This window comes from Hylaeus volcanicus, chromosome 3 (assembly GCF_026283585.1).
Source record: "Hylaeus volcanicus isolate JK05 chromosome 3, UHH_iyHylVolc1.0_haploid, whole genome shotgun sequence".
Classification (NCBI taxonomy): domain Eukaryota; kingdom Metazoa; phylum Arthropoda; class Insecta; order Hymenoptera; family Colletidae; genus Hylaeus; species Hylaeus volcanicus.
In genome coordinates this window covers 19,109,333-19,128,803 of record NC_071978.1, presented here as the reverse complement: position 1 = coordinate 19,128,803, position 19,471 = coordinate 19,109,333, and the positions used below count along the sequence as shown (strand labels likewise).

Sequence of the window (19,471 nt, the reverse complement as noted above, 5' to 3'; positions counted from 1 at the left end):
TTTTAGGAATGTTAGGTGGAAATGAAAAAATTAGAAACCGAACGACAGAGACGTACGTTAACGCTACAGTAGATTAATTCATTCACTGTCAGACAAATCTAAAACGTTTTACCTTGGACGTCAAAGTGTAATACAAATGTGTAATGCAGGTTATTATGTTGATAATAAATCGTAATATTAGGAATGTTAGTCTGAATGAAGTTTTTAGGAATGTTAAGTGTTAATGAAAAAGTTAGAAAGTGAACTACAGGGACGTGGCGGCTGTTCGTGGACGGTGGACGTGGACAGTAGATTAGACCCATTCACTGGCAGACAAGCGTTTTGCCTTGGGCGCCAAGATTTAATACAGATGTGTAATCTAGGTTATTTTGACAACAAAAAAGAATATTAAATTTGTTGTTTTTAAGACAAAATTTACGATCTTTATTTACAATAATTCGTGACTCAACGGCTATAAACGTATCCCTTGAGTAATTGCAATCAATTTGAACTACGTGACATCTTTTAGTTGGCAGAGAATGGGTTAAAATGACTCAAACGTCGTCCAGCTTCCTTTTACCCCATTTGAATCAGTATGCATGTTGCCACATGCAAACAGTAATAATTCTATCAATCCTTCCGCTCTTCTGCGGTTCTCGAGCATTGTTCAGCGATGGGCCTGTCCTTTTCGCAGGCTCGTGGTCCGTCCACCACGACTCGAGTCTCGCAATCGAGGCTACTTTGCGCCCCCCCCTCCCCTCCGGGTCAAACGCTATTACGTTTCCCGCAAAAGGTTGGAATTAGCCGCGTTCTCGGCGATGCCCTGCCGACAGAGGCACGCTGCTCGCATGCCGAGCTGCGCCTGAAAGAAAGGGGACGCGTGTGCGCGCGTGAAACGTACCGCGAAAGACACCGCGACGGGGGTGGTTGCAAAAGGGTGAAACAGAGATACCGGGTGGGTTGGCGCGCGTCGCGTGTGTCGGAACGAGTCCGACCGAGGAAAGTCGAAAATCTTAATTCGGGGGAGGCGACGCCCCTGCGATACGATGGGCGGCGACTCCCAAGCGCCGATTGGCCTGGTTCGGGCAAAGGGTGAGAGATTTCCTAGTGGGGTGGCGGAGATATGCGCCGCGACGCAGGGACGTCGGCGTGTGCACGTCTGCCTTCACCGGTCCCCTCTGCGACCGTGGACGCCAGTCGACGTCGGGTCTCCCGAGCGCGCAGTCGTGGGAGTTGTCGTCGTTGTTCGGCGATTCACGCGTGTCTCGATCGTTTCGCGATCAGGTGAACCGACGATCACCTCGATCGAATACGTTGCGTTTGGAGCCAATCGTCGTTGGATCTCGTGCTTCGTCTTCGTGTAGTCTGACCCGTGGCGTCGGGTATCTTGGATCTTTGATCGACGTCGATCGATAGTGAATCCTCGCGTGGCCGACGATCGCGTCTATCCTGCTGACAGTGGTTGGTCTAGGATGCGTTGGAGGGATGTAATTTTTTACAAAATCCCGAGCTAACCGAAACGCAGAATATCCTCGCTCCTGGCAGTGGTCCCTCGTGACAGTGGTCCCGCGCTGGACCAACGTGTACGCATCGTTTGCGGTTTATCTCGATGGAAGGTCGTCCGGGTGACTCTTCTGGAGAACGTTTCCGGTGGATGCAGAACGGCGATCTGATCGACGAGTCGGTTTCGAATTCGAGCGGGCGTGCGTGCGTGGTTGAACATCGGAGTGAATCGAAAGGATTGTTTCGCGAATGGAAGGACGACCTTGAGGGTGTCGAGGGACTGTCGAGAGCAACGGGAGACTTTGTTGGTGTGTCTGTTAATTGCGAATGCGGATCGTACGTAAATCGTGCTTGTGGTACCACGGTTGGGTTCGACGAGTCGCAACTGGAGATGCGGATGCCTGTTAAGAGGAGCAAAGAGATCGTTTGCAATTATCTGCCCAGAATGGCGGCTCTCCTCTTCTTCGCGTGCCTCTTGCTGCAGGATACTCGGACAACGTCTGCCGCATTCACCACTGGTAACGTAGAACTTCAACGATCTTTTCTTTTTCTTCGCGAATCACAACTGTGCGAACGAATGCTTTCGGTGATAATGTAGGTGACGTTCCAGTGTTCGTAAATATGGTCGATGATTGGCTGTCGATTATCGATTAGTTTGTCATCCAATTGGCAGTAAAAGAAGGGTGAAAATAGCAGTGTCATTTTTTCGTTTGGGCTTCGTGACTAAGTTCAGTAGTGAAGGAGAGTTTGTGTGATAAATTGGCGGTCGATTGTTGGGACTGTGGAATCTTTGACAGTGAATGTTAATATTTTTAAACGTGTCGATCGTGCCAGCTATGTGGCTGTTGAACCTTCGGCAGTGGATGCCAATATGTTTGAACGTGTCAATCGTCCTTCGATGAATTTTTCACTCGGATTTTGTGTGTATACTCCAGTGCCGAGTAGTTTGGTTGGTTTGATCAATTTCTAGCTAAAGATTCTTCTTTCGACTACCAAAGTGGGGTTTCAAATTCGTGGAAAATCAATTCATCATTATGGGCGTGGTAGGTGAAGTTGCTAGAGGAATACCAAAATTGGTTTTTAGAGTTGTCATTAAATTGTTTGTAACGAATGTTGACTGCTACAACTTCGAAACTAATGAATCCTTCTTTCGCTAATTAATGGAGAACGCTTAGTTATGATGAGTACGATAATCACTGTTCATATGACAATAAGAAAATTTATCTCTGATGTTATCATTTACATACAGTGAATGTCAGCACTTTCAAATGTGTCACCATTAATCTTTTGATACATCCTTGGCTTGAGACTCGTGTTTACGTTTCGATGTCAAACATATTTTATGCTTGACAAGTCGATGATTTTTCACTCAAAAATTAAAATAAGTTACCAAACTTATTGCAGATTATCTTTTATGACGAGTATATTAACCAATATTAATATAGGAATATCAAAATTGACTTTCAAGGTAGGTCATTGAACGTTCTATAACCGATATTTGATGGATTTTTTTACAATACCTTCTGTTTATATTCAAAGCTTAGATAGTTTGTTCCTTCGATAAGTTGATGATTCCTATTAATATTATGTAATTAGGATACATTCATATTACTTTGAATGTGAGAATGTCCATAGAGAGTCACGAAAATGTATTACATTATAATCTCATATTTGTAATAAAATAAACTAATGTGCATTGAAGAAAAGGACTAATTTTCAATAACTAAAATAAATTCACTTCGCTACTTTTGGGATTGTCATTGAATATCTTTCATTGCATGTCAATATTTTCAAACGAACCACCTGTGTTTCCACTCCAATATCGTTTTGTCCGACAACTCGACGATTCTTCTGTCGAAAATGAAAGAAAGTTTCCAAAACTCGCGGAAGATCGTTTCGTTATAACGAGTATGACGCTCAACGTGGTCGCACGAGTACGAAAAGTTCGGTAGCAGGTGTCAATATTTTCATACCTTCTGTGGAAGGTTGTACAATCGTTTTCGAACCATTCAATTTGTATTATTGTTCATTTTGGCCGATGGCGATCGCCGCTATTGTTGCTATTGGTTCCACAGAGCGGTGGTCAATCAACGTTTACCTATATCGTAAACTTCATCACGAGCGACGTATAAACTGTCCACCATATATCCCCTCCCACCTGACGGCACTCGAGCCTGTTTGGACGGCGATTTAAACGCGCATCGTTCGATCAGCACGTAATCTGGGATTTCATTTTGGCCACGTTAAATCAGAGAACTGACAATGGGGCAAAGTGTTCCCGGAAATTATAGCGCGTTTAAATATTCCGTCAAAGGAGCACGTTTGATCGGCGGGAAATAAATTTCGCGATATTACGTTGAACTGCGCTCGACGAGAGCAAAGTGGCCGCTCGTTAACCAACGATTTCTTTTTCACCGGAATTGTAGCCGGTTTCGACGACTCCGTTCGGCTGGGAAAATTTCATCAGAGCGAACCGCGAAAATTGTTTGAACGAAGCGCGAAAACACGAGGGTCGCTTGATTGTTTTGCAGGATAGAGATATTCGCAGTTGGTCGTTTTTCAATTGAATTTGTTAACAATATCATCAAAAAGATATCGTTAATCTATTCGTGTCCGCACCTAAATGTAGTGAAAATTATTCAGCTTCTTCGATGCACATGAATTTATTTTGTTACAAGTAGGAGATTGTAAAAGAATCTAATACAGTTTCACGACTCTTTTATCGTTGAAAATGTTATTAATAAAACGACCAATGTTTAATATGCTTAATAATAAAATAAAAATCGTTTTTCATTTCTGTCAACCTTGCATTTTAAACCAAAACTAGAGTTTGTATTATGAAATGGAATATTTCACAAAGGACATTCAAAAATTAAATTACTCGACTAAATGGTCATCACGAATGAATCGCTATTATTCAAATAAAATGTCCATCTCCAATGTCAAATAAATGCCAGCCTCTGGCGTGTACCTTTTTTGAGACTATTGCATTCAAAGCAAAAAGTGATCCTCCTGTTTACCTTTCATCCATTCCAATCATTTCAATGATTTATTCAAAGGTTCGCGCTCCATCACATACGACTTTCAGCGCGCGGAATGAATGATGCCATAAAAATATGCAGTCACGCACAAACGCGGCGCGAATTGTAAATATGCGACGAAACGTTAAACATAGAATTTGGCGAAAAAAGCGCATCAAGCGTAGCTTAAATATTTTAACGACATTTAATGACACGCGAAACACGTTCCACGCTTGAAATTATTCAACCAGGACGGGAACGGAAACTAGTTTACGTTCTTCTTCCGCGGCTTGGCTCGATGAAATTCGCTTTCTTTTTATTCAACCTTTAAAATTTCAAGTCTTACACGCGCGGCGAAGCTTCCTCCCACGCGTCTCAAAGAATCTCGACGCGACGTTCCGAGATGCCACGTTCGCTTACGGTCGTTGTCTTCGGCGTTCTGTAAACACTCAAAGACTCGTCGTGGTAATTCAATTCGGCCATTTTGCGAGCGTCAAATTCATTTCGCGAATGCGAAACAATCTTTCGCGGCCCTTTGTCCTCTCATGTTGCGCGGAGTGCTTTTGAGCCGAGATTGTACGGAGCAAGTAATTTTCAAGATAATCGCGTCGAACATCAAAGAAGGCGAATATTACAGGGTGGCTATAGGGAAATTGGTCCTGAAATGATAGAAGTATTAATCGTCGAAGTGCTACCATTGCGATGAATTTTAAACGAAGTGGATATCTTCGGGAAAACAATAGTTATGATTAATGTGTGAAAGGTGCTTGGGAAATAATTTAATAAAGGATTATTGTTTTTGGAGATACTTTCAGATTGAAGCAATTACTATGTCTATAAACACCGAAATACCAAAAGACTTCTCAAGGTAATTCAGTTCAAATGGGCCATTTCCTTGCGATAAATTAATTTCCCTTTCGTAGTCCTTTGTTCCATCTACTTTGCGTAAACAGCTTTTGGGCTGAGATTGTACGTGCAAGTAAGTTTCTAGACAATAATGTCGAAAAACATAGGAGGAGACGTACGAGACATAGGAGGAAAAATATATTCTGAACGAGATTGGATGTCTTAAAACAAAAAGTTTGTAATTAAAAACATCTCGTTTTTTAAATTATTGATTATATTATAATAATTACATTGCTTTCAACTTCGTAATAATAATAACTAAATTTGAACTATTTATTTAAAAACATCAGCAAACTTGGGAGACTAATTGCACGTGTGAAAAATCATATTTTGCAAATTATTGGTTACTATATTGGCCTAATTTAACCACATTCTCTATCATAAGGTGTTCGATACTTTTGAAATCAGCCTGTTTTCTTTTAAACTTTCTGCAACTTTTTGATAATTCAGATATTTTCGCTTTACCACGATAGGCAAGAGAATAGAATTACGAGAGAATTCGCATCTAAGGTTATTATTAACCTTTTGCGGTCGTATTAAATTTAGATCGTTCCAACGCACGAGTAAATACTCGAAGGGGTCCCGTGGCGCTTTAATTGGACCATTTTTGACGCGTTAAATGCATTCTGCAAATGCGAAATAATCTCTGTCCCGTCCCTTTGTCCAATCGCGTCGCGTCGAGGCCTTTTGAGCTCGGGCAAGATAGTCGTCCACCAGAGCGACACCTCCTCGCGACGTCGTTTGTAAGCGTCGTCACAAAAAGCTCGTTGGTGGCTCTAATACCGCGACTGGTAAAATTACACTTCAATGGTGAAATTGCGGCCAGGAATGAGCTACCGCGTCCCGCGCGCGTTTCCATGCATAATTCATAAGGGAGGCGTCACGGGGAAACCTCGGGCGATAAATATTTTTTGAAGCCGGAACGACGTAAAAGTGCATGCAAATGAATTGACCCTAATGTAGCCGGTACCACTTACACGCCGCTATAGGCGACCTGGTCCCATCTCGCGTCTTCTTCTTCGCCTCCCTGGCCAACCGCGGCGTTTATTGTCCTAGTCGCGATGCACGTTCAACTTCCGACAATTAACATTTTTTGCGGTTACGCGAACGCGTAGCTTCGCGAGGAAATAAATTTCGTGGTAATGCACTGGGCGTCAGCGACACGATGCTTTGCTGCTTAAGCGTGTGCCTTTCTGTGCCACGCCTTCGCGTTTTTCTTTACTTTTTCATTTTCGTGTTTGCGCGACAATTAACGGGCCACTTGATTTCAGCCGCGAGAGGATGGGTTGAGAATTCTTCAGCTTAAGAGATACTTATACCTTCGAATATTATTCGGAGCATTTTGAAGCACGGATTAACCCTTTAATCAATAGTAACGCGTGAGACTCGTGGTACAGAATTTGAGTCGGACATTTCAAAGTTTAAACTCTTTCCACATAGGTTAACAGTTAAAGTGTCAATAATTATTCAAAATGGAAAGAGATCTATAATTCTCCCAACCTATTAGTATTATTACCCTTCAACAGACCTTTAAGTATAATTGAAAGTCAGCAACAAGATGTCAACCTAGATTAATCTAATAAAGTAATTATGTAAATATGCTTATGTTGAAAATCCTAAGTGAAATCGTAAGTAAATGCTTCTAAACTGAAGACTCCTTCTAAATAAATCATTAGTTAAAGTATTAATAATTATCTAAAATATTGTTACCCTTTAACAGACATTCGAGTACAACTCAAAGTCGTCTCCTTCATCATGCCCACAACTTCTGCTACCACTCAAACACTCAAGTCGCCTACGCAGGCAAGGGAGAAAATTTTATTTTCGTGCGTGGTATCAGCGTCTCATCTTTCAAACATCCAGCTAGTCGAATCCTGGCGGATCCAGACAATTTGATATAAACTAATGCACATACATTGGACGCATTTCCCCGTCACGGTTATCCAGCTCGGTTTCCCAAATCCAATCGTTTTTACGACCGTTCGCGGGGTCTCCGGATTACCGTTTTTGAAGTCGAGTTGCAGGGGTGGCATTATCGTCCGGAGTGGCGGTCGCGGCGAATGCGAATTTTATACGGTGGTCATTCAATTCGCGTGCTACCACTCCAGCGCCGCGCAATCTCTTAGAGATAGAGAATCGAGGGAATACGGACGGATAGATAGTTTCGAGAACAGATAATATGGAAAGGCTCTCATTGTCTCTGATATCAGATCGCGCTGAAGGAACGAGTAAAACCATTTTACTCGATAACCTGGCGACCGCACGGCTTACCGACGTACATTTAATACGTTTAAATAGGTGGATGTAGCCCGTACGAGTCTCTCCCTATTCGTTCCCCGGTATTATCTAATTTCGATGAATTATTAAAGGAGTTTGATAACGAATGTCGCCCCGCGAATTGTACCTCCGTGTGCGCGAGTCTCTATCCTCGGAATCTGTTCCCAAGTTTGCTTATCTTTCGCCTCCTCTTTGTTCAGTTTCCCCTTCGCGTGTGGCCTCCAGGTTGTAACACTTCCCGACAAAATTGACCTTTTAACTTGTGGAATAATCGGTGGGTGGAAAATTCTCTGAGTTAGTGCGACAATTTCTTTTTCTTAACCATTCGTATTTGTAGACATGTGTACAGTTTACGTAAAGCGAAACGAATGCTGGTGTGTCTGCTGTGCAGTAATGCTAAATTCTTTCATTTTATCTTTGCGTTGAAGAAACATTATTAAAACGAAATAACTTTTGAAACTTTTGCACTTTTTGAAAAATTCTAAATTTAAGTGTCAAAAGACTTTGTATAGTCATAACTTTTTATATTTATGATAACTTTCCTGAAAAGGAAAGAACTTTTTTCAATATTTATTTAAATTTATATTATAAAGGAGATTCTAAAAAAACAATGTACATAATTTCATCGCATTTCTCAATTTTTCGTTTTATGGAGTTAATCGAGCTGTTGCTCCGATTTTATTTTGTAAAGATAAGAATATGATTGTTTAGCTTATGAAATAAAACTTTGATATGAAAGAAAGTAATGGAAGTAATTGTAGAAACTAATTCTCATTAAAGCAAACATACACCGGACTTAAACATATGAAACTCTCTTTCGGAGTGGATTTATTTTTCCAACACCTTGACAATTATTAAAGTTAGTAATGTCAGAAACTTCTGATTGTTCGTATAATCAATTCATGGAACATCTCTTCATTCTTTCGACGATAAAAGAGACTAAAGTTTTGTCTTATTCAGTCTGATGTTATTATTCACTTCACTTTACTTAAGAAACGTCACCACGTGGTGGTCCTTCATACTATTTTGATCAGTTTAATTTCCTTTCCGAATTTCAATGAATCGGGGCTCTTTTGGCTTCTAAATTCTCCTGGATGAGAGATTTCGGTTCGTATTTCTGTTGATACTTTTCTATCATATATTACAATTATATTAAATATAATTATATTATAATTTGGCAATTTATGATTAGATTGTCTACCGTAACTTGTACATTATATTCTTTGCATTTAGAGCTGGTTATTTGTTTAGCAAATATGCGTGAGTGATTTTAGAGTATCCTACGTGACTTTCGCTGATTGATTCCTTCTAGATCATTCAAAGGAAGAAAAAGTTTAAGTTCTTATTCCGGTTTGTAAAGTGCTTCAGCGTTGTTTGTTTCGACTCTGTCTTGCATCGTTGCCTTAGTCTGTTTTCAGCCATTTTTTGTCTATCGACTAGACACAGTTTATTTTGTATCGCGATCGTCGACTGCTTCTCTAACTTTCCGCTTTTTCATTTCCAACAGCTTCTACATGGCCAGGGATCAACATAACTTTGACTTTGTTTCTTTCCGATACTAAAAACCTGATTTTCACTCAAAGAAAAGAGTTCAAGACGTTGAAATTAAATAGGTGTAGTCCTATGCAAGTCTTCCAATCTGTCCCTGGTTATTATTGTTACGAGCACCAGATATATCAAATCATGGCAAGCTGGGTACATTGAAGATGAAAAAGATGGTTGGTGGTTACGAACGATAGTGATGGATTAATTTGTCATCAGATAATTCGTCAAAGAATACAGCTGATCTAGAATACAGTTCCTGTTATATTTAAATTTTTCCAAGTTGTATCGCCATTATTGTCATTTTTAATAAAGAAATATTAATTTATGGCTCAACATACGTCACGGTGTAACATTATCTAATTTCGATGAATTATTACAGAAGTTTGGTAACGAATGTCACCTCCACCTATTTCAACATGGCCAGGGACCAAAATAACTTTGACTTTGTTTCTTTCCTATATTAAAAACTTGTTTTTCACTCATAGAAAAGAGTTCCAGATGCTGAAATTAAATAGGTGAACTCCTATTCGTGTCCTCCAATTTGTTATCTAATTTCGATGAATTATTAAAAGAATTTGATAATGAATGTCACCTCCACCTATTCCAACATGGCCAGGGCTCAACATAACTTTAACTCCGTTTATTTCTGATATTAAAAACCTGTTTTTCACTCAAAGAAAAGAGGTAAAGACGCTGAAATTAAATAGATGGACTCCCATGCGAGTCGTCCAATCCGTTCCTGGTTATTATCTAATTCCGATGAATTATTGAAGGAGTTTGATAACGAATGTCGTCTCGCGAATTAAACCCCCGGAGCTCCCGCCTTTACACTCGGAATCTATTCCCAAGTTTGCTTATCTCTCTCTCTCTCTCTTTCTCTTTGTTCCGTTTCCCCCCGCCGTTCCTTTCTATATTTTTCAGGGCGTAACTATCGCCCCGTCGGTTTTCTTCGAGCGACTATCGCGCTCCCACCCTCGGGCGGGTCTCTCCACGGAATTATCTCGTAGCCCAAGGGCTGCCATCTGTTTCGGTAGGGGAGCACACCCCTAATTAGGTACAGCGACAGTTGTAAGCGCGCTAAATCTAATATCTAATGTGCTCGCGAGGCCTGCGCCGTACGTGGCGAAAATACGAACGATTTCCATACATTCCAACGTTTGGTACGTCGTTTCGCGAAACAACCCCCCTGGTGGCCTTAACGCGTGGATAATCGTGGACGTCCTGTGTCCGATGCAGAAATACTTCCAAGTAATGTCGGTTTTGGGACTCTATTCAGGGATTAGATACGCGTTTAGGGACGAGGGATCGATGATTTCGCTATTGTGACTTTTTTATGGTGACCATGACCGGGGGGACTTTCTCTTTCGTGTCGGAAGTATGGTCTTTTTGGAAATATCGGAGTTTTGTATGGGGGTAACAGTTGTATTTATATTCTAGGAAGAATTGTATTGTTATTTATATTAGATTAGTTAGGCAACTTTAGACGATTCCGCTATTTTCACCTCCTTGTGGCGACTCTAATGGGCTTATTCTTGCATTTTACGAGTTATTAATATTGTCGGTTTGGAAATATCAGAGTTTTGTGTGTGGAAGCAGTTGCATTTATAATCTAGAAGAAATCGTATTACTATTTGTTCCAAGTTGATTAACTTGGTAATTAGTACGATCGATAGTACTGTATTTTAGTCTATTGTATGTGGATGTATATTAATCTATTCTTTCTCTCACTCAAATTTACTAAACAATTAATATATATTTGTATCAATTTTGAAGTGAAATTCGTTTGTAAACGTTTCTATAACTATTGTAAGAATTACAAGTTTAATTTTATAATATTTTTAATATTGATGGCACATTAAATATCTAAAATAACAGTATCACGCTACGTTCCATTTTTTGAGAATAATTAATGTTCACCTGCGATAATATCGATAAAATTTAATTTTTCAGCAGTTGAATCGAGCTAATAGCGCACCAGAAATTCCAGAAATGGACTCCATCTTTATTTCATGCACGACATGACGTAACACGAGTTCTCCGATATTATCGTACTATATTTTCGATCCTCGCGCGTATGGCATTAATCGAAGTAAATTTTCGTTATAGAAATATTACCATAGAGGCGTGAAAAAAACGTAACGATGTCCGTAATTTCGGTCGGTCCTTGGACAAGGAAATACTAAAAATTCAGACGCGAGTAGTGGCACGGATTATTCTACTTTCCCCCACGTGCGCGTATGCGTTCGTGAATATTCATCTGCTCTCATCCGATTAGCGTGGAGTATCTCCGTTTCCACTCGTTTCCACCTCATGTTAGAAGATGAACGAGAGCAAAAGGGGGCGAAAATTCGAGGCGGAATAACATGATCTCGTTTTCGTTTGTACTAATAAGGAGGCGAATAATTGATGGCTAAAATTGCACCTGGCTCGATCGTACGAGAGTCTTACGATATCATTTTCAACGCTCATACATTTGAAGAATAAGTCTCGTTCAATTGTGTTTTCGATACTCCAACCTTTTCAGAGATACTGACATTATTAGTACACGTTTAATGCTCGAGTCATTTTGGATATTGTTACTTGGACGTAATCACTGAAAGTGCGAATAAATATTAGAGAAGTTGATGGCAAGAATCGAGGCGCGAGTGGAATTAAGTGACACAGAGGTTTAAGTTGATGTAAATAATATATGTAGTATAATTGTTGATATACATAGAGGAGCTCGGAGACTTCGTTCTCTTTGTTACAAGAAACGTACATCAGGAAATTGTAGGGGGAGCCAGCGACATGGCAGCCACCGTTACACATGCATCGCACGACTGTAACACAAGTATTTATTGTAGTCATGTTATGTATTTTATATATTTAGGAGCTACGTTTACGACCTGCAGGTGTAGAGCCTCTTCAAGTATTAGTTTACGTTGTAACAAGAATTGGGAAGTGGAGTAACATTGTTCTCTCAGGCATAAATATTAAAAGTGTTATATCATTAAACTTATTATTTATTAGTTATAAGGACATTTATAAAGGAATTTCATTCCACAGTTTTGACATCGTTTTCAGTTTCCCTAAAATACAAACGTTTCGAAATATGTATCGAGAATAATTTCGACTAAATTATAGATGTCGTGACCCATGGTCGAGTCCATATCGGGTACTCAAAACTAGAATAGTATATGTATAATATAGTTATTGGATTGCAGATTTAATGCATTTATAATACAAGAGTTCATAAAAAATTTTTTTTCCTTAAAATCGGTAAATTTTGTTGAAAGAGGAATCGACAAACTGCTATCCAAATAGGAAGAAATGACGTGATAGTGGGTTCAAATATAGGTATATATTAATGGGGATGAATATATAGGGGACATATAATAAGGGGGATAAATATATAGGGGACATATAATAAGGGGGATAAATATATAGGGGATATATAATAATGCGTTTAAACACTTTTTTAACATTTTTTATACAGCAATAAAGTTGGTATAAAAACACAATATTTACTCGTGACTCATCCCAATACATGCCAACAATTACATAGACTATTTACCAAAGAGGACCGAAATCACGGTCAAAAACACCCCCAAAACCTGTAAGGGTTGCAAAGTTACAACACCACCAAGTATGAATTATAAAAGAAAGTTTCCCCTTCGAGCAGTGTCACCCTACGCTGCACACTCATAATTTACGTTTTCTTTAAACGAGACAAATGTCTAGGAGGTCGAAACGTCGCCGTCGTTCCGCTGTGAGACGGAAAAACGCAACGGGCGATGGGGAATTCTAGTTTTCCGCGTCGTAAAGCTTCCACGCTTAAAATAATCGTGACGCGGTATATACGGGGGGGCGCGGTCGACCAAACGAACGAAACAACGTTTCGATTCTCGAAACCGTGGCTCCATCGTCACTTCGAAGTCTACAATAGCCCATTCCGCGTGCTCGTACGTGCGCGTACGCGAAACGCATCCCCGTCGATATCGCGAGGGTAGAGAAGCGACGAAGAAGCGCGACCCCACGCGCTGTTCCGCACACGTTCACGTCGGTTCAGACGCGGAAGAGGGGTCTCAGCACCCCCGAGGGATTCCTCGCTTCATGCATTTTATATTTCGGCAGACTTTGATTCCTAGACGGGCCACGTGGCCCGTGGGAGTAATCCTTAATCTTTGATCGGAAATTATCTTTGATCATGGCGCAGTCATCGGTGGTTCCTCCTCTGCTTCTTATTCCGCGGCCCGTCTCCCATGGGTCGAATGCCTATCACGCGGCATGGGGAACCTTTCAGAACGTGGAAGGCCGTGTGTCACTTACGGATTCCAAAGTGAAGCCTCAGGCTTCGTCTGAATTATATTTTGCCAAAATTGAGAGGAGCTGCGTACTTAAATGTAAGTTAATGTTAGTGTATGACAGGTATATAATAAGTGGTTTAATCCATTCACTGCCAGACAAATTTAGAGCATCTTGCCCTGGATGCCAAGATATATAATTAATCGTATGTTATAACCGTATCGTCTAAGTTATTATTTTTATAATAAAAAGTAAATATTAAATATGTTTCTTATACTATATCAAATTTTCATTCACCTTTTCTAATAATTCCCAACTCAAACGGCAATAAAAATTGCACACATGGATTAACTCCATAAAACAAAATGTAGAGAAATGCGATGAAATAAGGTACATTGTTTTTTAAAATTCCCTTTGTAATATAAATTTAAATGAATATTGAAAAAGTTCGTTCTCTTTCAGGATAGTTATTATAAACATAAAAAGTTATGACTATACTTCGTCAAATAATTTTATTTTTTTCATAAGATGACGTATACGTACGTCTTAATTATATAATGTATGTGATTACTAATAACGATATCGATGACGATTGGCATCAATCTGAAATGTTAAAGTAAATGCCTTGCAAATTTTCTGCAGAAACAATAATTTGGCCCATAGAGGCTTAACAAATCAACACTTAATGGTTTAAACTATCGTCCATGTTCGTAGCAAATGTGTCATAGCTCCTTGAAGGTTTTTAATATTGATGCTCCTATCTTAATGAACACGTTAACTGCTATATGCTGGTCTATTTACAACTAATGAAATCTGGTACTTGTTAACCTTCCGCTCCTAGAAATGCCATAGGATAACGATAACTCTATGCCCTACAAGATATTTCTATTCCTCACACATACTTTGGCCAAATGTCGAGAGAACATTCCTATAATACAATTAGAAACTCACATAACAGCCAACAAGTCAACAAAATATGCGAAAAACCCACACACCCAGCCTCTTAAAACATCACGTACAGGTCTCAAGTTCTCTATATCTGACCTGTCCGTTGTATTCTGCGCTCGTTTGAGGGAAAAATGATTAAGGGATGAGGAAGACGATGAGACACGCGGACAATGAAGGGTGACTGGCGAGATGAACCACTTAATCTCGTATCTTATAAACTCCCGCAGTGGATACACGCGGACTTCGTAATACAGACAATTTCGAGGCCACGAAGGAAACGATACTTTCCCAGGGGTGAAGCGTGTCGTTTTTGTGGGGGATGTGCGGTGTTTATATCGCGGCGAGCGGGCGGTCGGGATACGTGATGGACCACGTTACGCTGCGGCTGGCTGCTGATAGAAAGTGTCGGGTGATACTGTGTACCGAACGCCGGTGAACTCGCAAGTCGACAACCGCCAAGTATCAAGCACCGATTTTGTTAAAACTTTGCTAGTTTGCAAGGCAGCCATACATAAGGAATACGATTTTTCTTTCCCTGCAGAAGCTCGAGTTTAAGGGACGAAATTACCCTTCGAACTTCTACCCATTGGGTATTACCTGGGGATATTATTCGAGAGACAAAGGGGTTTCTTGCAGAAATATTTCATGATCTTTTAGTTGGGAGTAACATGGCACCCACAGTGTTGAAAAGTTTGAAGAATAATATTAAGAAGCTCATTTTCGAAGTTACGTACATAGGTGTAGGTACGTGTTTGGGAGTAATAATTGAGCACAATAAAATTGAGCCATATAAAAATTGTAACATTACTGACGATTATTTTTCGGCTATTCTTTCTTCTTAATTTTATATACCGTTAGATGGAAGCTACATCTGTACTTATGCATTCTACAATATTTATTTGTATTTATATTATAAAGGAAATTTTGAAAAACAGGGTATATTATTCTATCGCATTTCTCAACCTTTTATCGAATTTTTCAATCCTTTTTCACCAATTGATCAATAATTATTTTTGAAGATTGATACAGAACTATAATTAGCGCTTATAAACGATAAGACTTTTTTAATTCACAAGTGTTCTTAATATTTCGTTCTTCGCCTGATATTTTCCAAAGGAGGTCCTCATCGTACGCAGGACAAATTTATATAAATAAATAACGAAATAGAAAAACTAATTAAGCCCATTCTTCTTTCGTTTATAATAATAAAGTAATACTAGTACAACTATCATCTACTGTAGTTACGAAAGTGAGTAGAATGTAATTTACGTTCATACGACAGTTTTTCTTGAAAGTAACCTTTCCCATAAATTGTCAAAGTTATTTCACTCCCGTTATGAAACACCTCGTATAAGGAAAACGTCGACCTTCTAATTTCAGTTATTATGGGAAAAGGTAGAAGTAGACAGGTGCCAGACCTGTGAAATACGGGGGATGGTTAAGCATAGAAACACCCCACGTTGCCCTCAGATTTTTACAAAATTTTATACCGTAATCTCGTTTCAGGTTACAAAGATGGAGGTAGACAAATTTCTATATAAAACAAACTTGTAATTCCAATAGGTGATTCTTGATCAGTGATTTGTCTTGCATGAGGCAATAAAATGACTTCTATTTACTTTGTACTATTTAATAACATAACATACTCACATAACTTTTAAAATCTAAACGGTACTATAAAAAATGCTTCAAATAAAAGCTATATTATTTCTGAAGCTCTGGAAATTAGGAAAATATTTGATAACAAATTTTTTATCACTTTCATTATTACTCTTTTCCTTGTTAATGTACATACCTTTAGAAGTAGTGCAACCTTGATTTGAAATATGTTTTAACATTTTTCCTAACTAGTTAATAAGTTATACTTATGCAAAGGGTGGTTTCTCTTTTAAACTCAAAAACTAGTCGCAACAAAATACAGCATAATTCTATGTTTAAACCAATCAACATTTATGTAATGCTTTGCGACAAATGACATCTGACAATTCCTGATCTTTCTTTGATAGTAATTAAAGAAAGATACTACTTGTCTAATAACTTGAAAGAACAAAAGAACGATGCTTTCAACTCTTCTTATATTATCGAACGTACGTGTTAAACTAGTTTATCTTCGATTGGCGAAATCATTTATCATTGCCATTCGGTTATTCCGCGATACCGTTCGACAGAAGGGATCGCACGGTAACTTTTGTATCTGTTTCCCATTCGAGCCTCCCTCGGTTTCAGCCGTAAACATGGCTGAATCTCGCTCTCGAAACACGGCCACTTCTCCGCATAACCGTTTTTTATCGAGAGCAAGCGTTCCAGCATCGGATTCAAAACAACGCCACTTTCCTGCTATGTCGTTTTCACTGCTCTCACCAGATCGTTCCACTTTTTCCCCCCACTCGATGCTCCGGAGAATTGAAAGAGGCATTACGATGTAATACTTTGTCAATTTGTTACTTTCCGTTCGCATTTTTATGTAACTTTGGTTTCAAACATAAAGGAGGTTGTTCTATCCTTTAGATATGTTGTTCCATTTTTATGTCAATTCAAAAACTGGCGACGTTTCACCTTTAAATCACACATATGTTTTGTAAGAAACGGAAGTTATACGCGATATAAATATAAAATTAATATTTCTATATTATATAAAATTAGTTTTTGTATATGTAAAGAGATATATGTAATTATACATAAATACAGAGAGACGCTAATTTTGTTCATGTATTTGAGAGAAAGGTTTGTTCACTTGATTCTGACAAAATTTAGGTTTACAAGAAAGTAAATCAATTACAGTAATTTAATTTACATTTAAAGATATTCTGGTTTACGCTAAAACTTTTTTTTGAAAACGTCATCTTACGAAAATGGTTGCGACACTTTCAGTTTTACATTTTTAAGTAAAATTTACAGGATTATTAAACAGAAGTGTAAAGTGCAAGATGTATGTAATGATTGTTCAATCAAAGTAATTGTTCACTCCAAGAAAAATTCATATAGTTCAGGGATAAGGAAAGGGATAACTATGGAAACAGAGGGTTTCTCGAGGAGAAATCCTCACGCGGGTGATCTCAACTCGGTTTACCAAGTTGGTGAAATACTCGGATCTCTCTCATTCGCTCGTTTCCTCTTCCCTTTTGCTTACTTTCGCCAGCAGTCTTCCACGTTTGCGCCTCCGTCGACCACCAGCCTTCAGACCATTCTGCTCCTTTTTTTGTCTCTTCTCCGTCCGCCACACCCCGATTGCGTACGTGTCTAGAGAAAGCTTCCAGTTTCCTTTCTCTTTCTTCGAGACTACCCCTCGGTTCGACTGTCGACAACACCCCAACTTTAAAGTTCCTTTAGTTTCTCGTTGGTGTCCCTGTACCTTGGCTCCCTCTCCCAGTCTACCTCGTTTTATTTTAGCGTTGCTTGGCTCTGTTTGGCTTGCAAATAGGCCAGGTTGATGAACGTTTGCGTTGAGACTCGCGGTTAATCGTTACGTATGTGAATTCCTGTTATACGAATAATCATGCGAATTCGGAATAACGGTGGCTTTCCAGGAATTTATTATACGGCTTTGTTAACGTTTTGGATCTTCTGTGAAAAAATTACTTAAATTTTTGCAGATGATTAGACTTAGGGTAGGTTCTCAGGTTGGAGCAGGAGTTTGAATTTACTATTGATTTCTTACAGTAATATTACTCTTTATTTTTAGCTAGTGTTGAAATGAAGGAAATCAAATTTTTAGCTAAAAATATATACTTCACTGTATACAAGTAATAATTTAACGGAATCATACGATATGCAATTTCCTTATTTTTTGAAGTGGAGGCGAGGTTGAGATTACGTAAAAGAGCTTAATATTACAAATTTTATTGTAGAAAATGTAAAACGTCACCATTAATATCAGATTGTTCTTTTGTTCATAAGTAAGATACGAAATGTTATTATTTGTAAAAAATCAGTCTAATTTATTCTTTCAGAAGAGTCTACGCTACGGTCGAAAACATTAAAAGAATTGTTTAATAAATGTCTGAACGCTGGAAAAATAAAGTGTATTTAACCTGTCTGATTATACTTTGCCAGTATACGACGAATCATGGAAAGTATACATATTGTATGAACTGAGGTCTGCAATTGCATTCACTTTGTATGAATACTTTAGTTTGTGGGAAATACGAGTACAATTTTATCACCTCTTCTTCAGTATCAGAATGCAGTGAATGTTATTTCTGTTCTTGAAGCCCGTCAGTTTGTTCTGTTTTGAATGTAATTAAATTGCAATTCCGTATTGAGTGAGTGAGAAAATGAAAATTCATACATAAATGTAAAAATAAGCATCCCCTGCAACTGCAAGATGTTATTAAGTTTGTCTTGAAAACAATTTGAAGAAAGAGAATTCAATAATATAAAAAGAGGAGTAAAAAGGATCAGTAGAAACTAAAATTTTATACAATGTAGAAATGAATAAGAAATATACAAAATAATAAATGAAAAACAAATTTAAAATCGTTTCATTACATGATATTTCATAATTTCTCTATAGAGGAAAGTAACATTTATGATAAACATTTTGGTGCTTAAAACAATTAGGTGCTTAGAAATTCTAACTCGAAACGATCACTATTGCATAATATTAATATCATTTTCCATAAACACTGGAGAAATGGTCTAGTAACAACGTTAGTAAAAATGATTAGTAATAAATCTGCAAAATGAAAGTCTCACATTTATTGTAACACATTTAATGCAAAATAAATGTCGCAATTAATTGCATCCGTAAAATCGTATTACATTGAAATGTTATTAAAGCGTATCTATATCTTGGAAATACCTAAACGCTCCGCAGTCAGAGTTTAACAGCATCGCGGAAGATTGCATTACGAAATTGCAGCGACGTAAAGTACCGAGCGAGCAACATTACAGTTTCTTCGTCCGCAAAGTACATACAATTTAAAATAAATTTCCGGAAATCTCGCTAAAGTCTGTTTCCTCCTGGCTTAACGAAACTACTGAATATTTTCACAGAGGTAATCACCCAT

General features: G+C 38.6%; 1 protein-coding gene across 1 annotated transcript in view; it reads left to right on the top strand.

The window, feature by feature from the left end:
• The first annotated feature begins 1,119 nt into the window (after positions 1–1,119).
• The window catches only part of LOC128874191 (lachesin-like), a 459,577-nt gene continuing 441,225 nt past the window's right edge, over positions 1,120–19,471 (top strand). Inside the window, exon 1 of the mRNA XM_054118654.1 lies at positions 1,120–2,000. Coding sequence (XP_053974629.1) covers positions 1,589–2,000 — 412 coding nt within the window. The 5' untranslated portion in view covers positions 1,120–1,588. The remainder of the gene's footprint in view (positions 2,001–19,471) is intronic.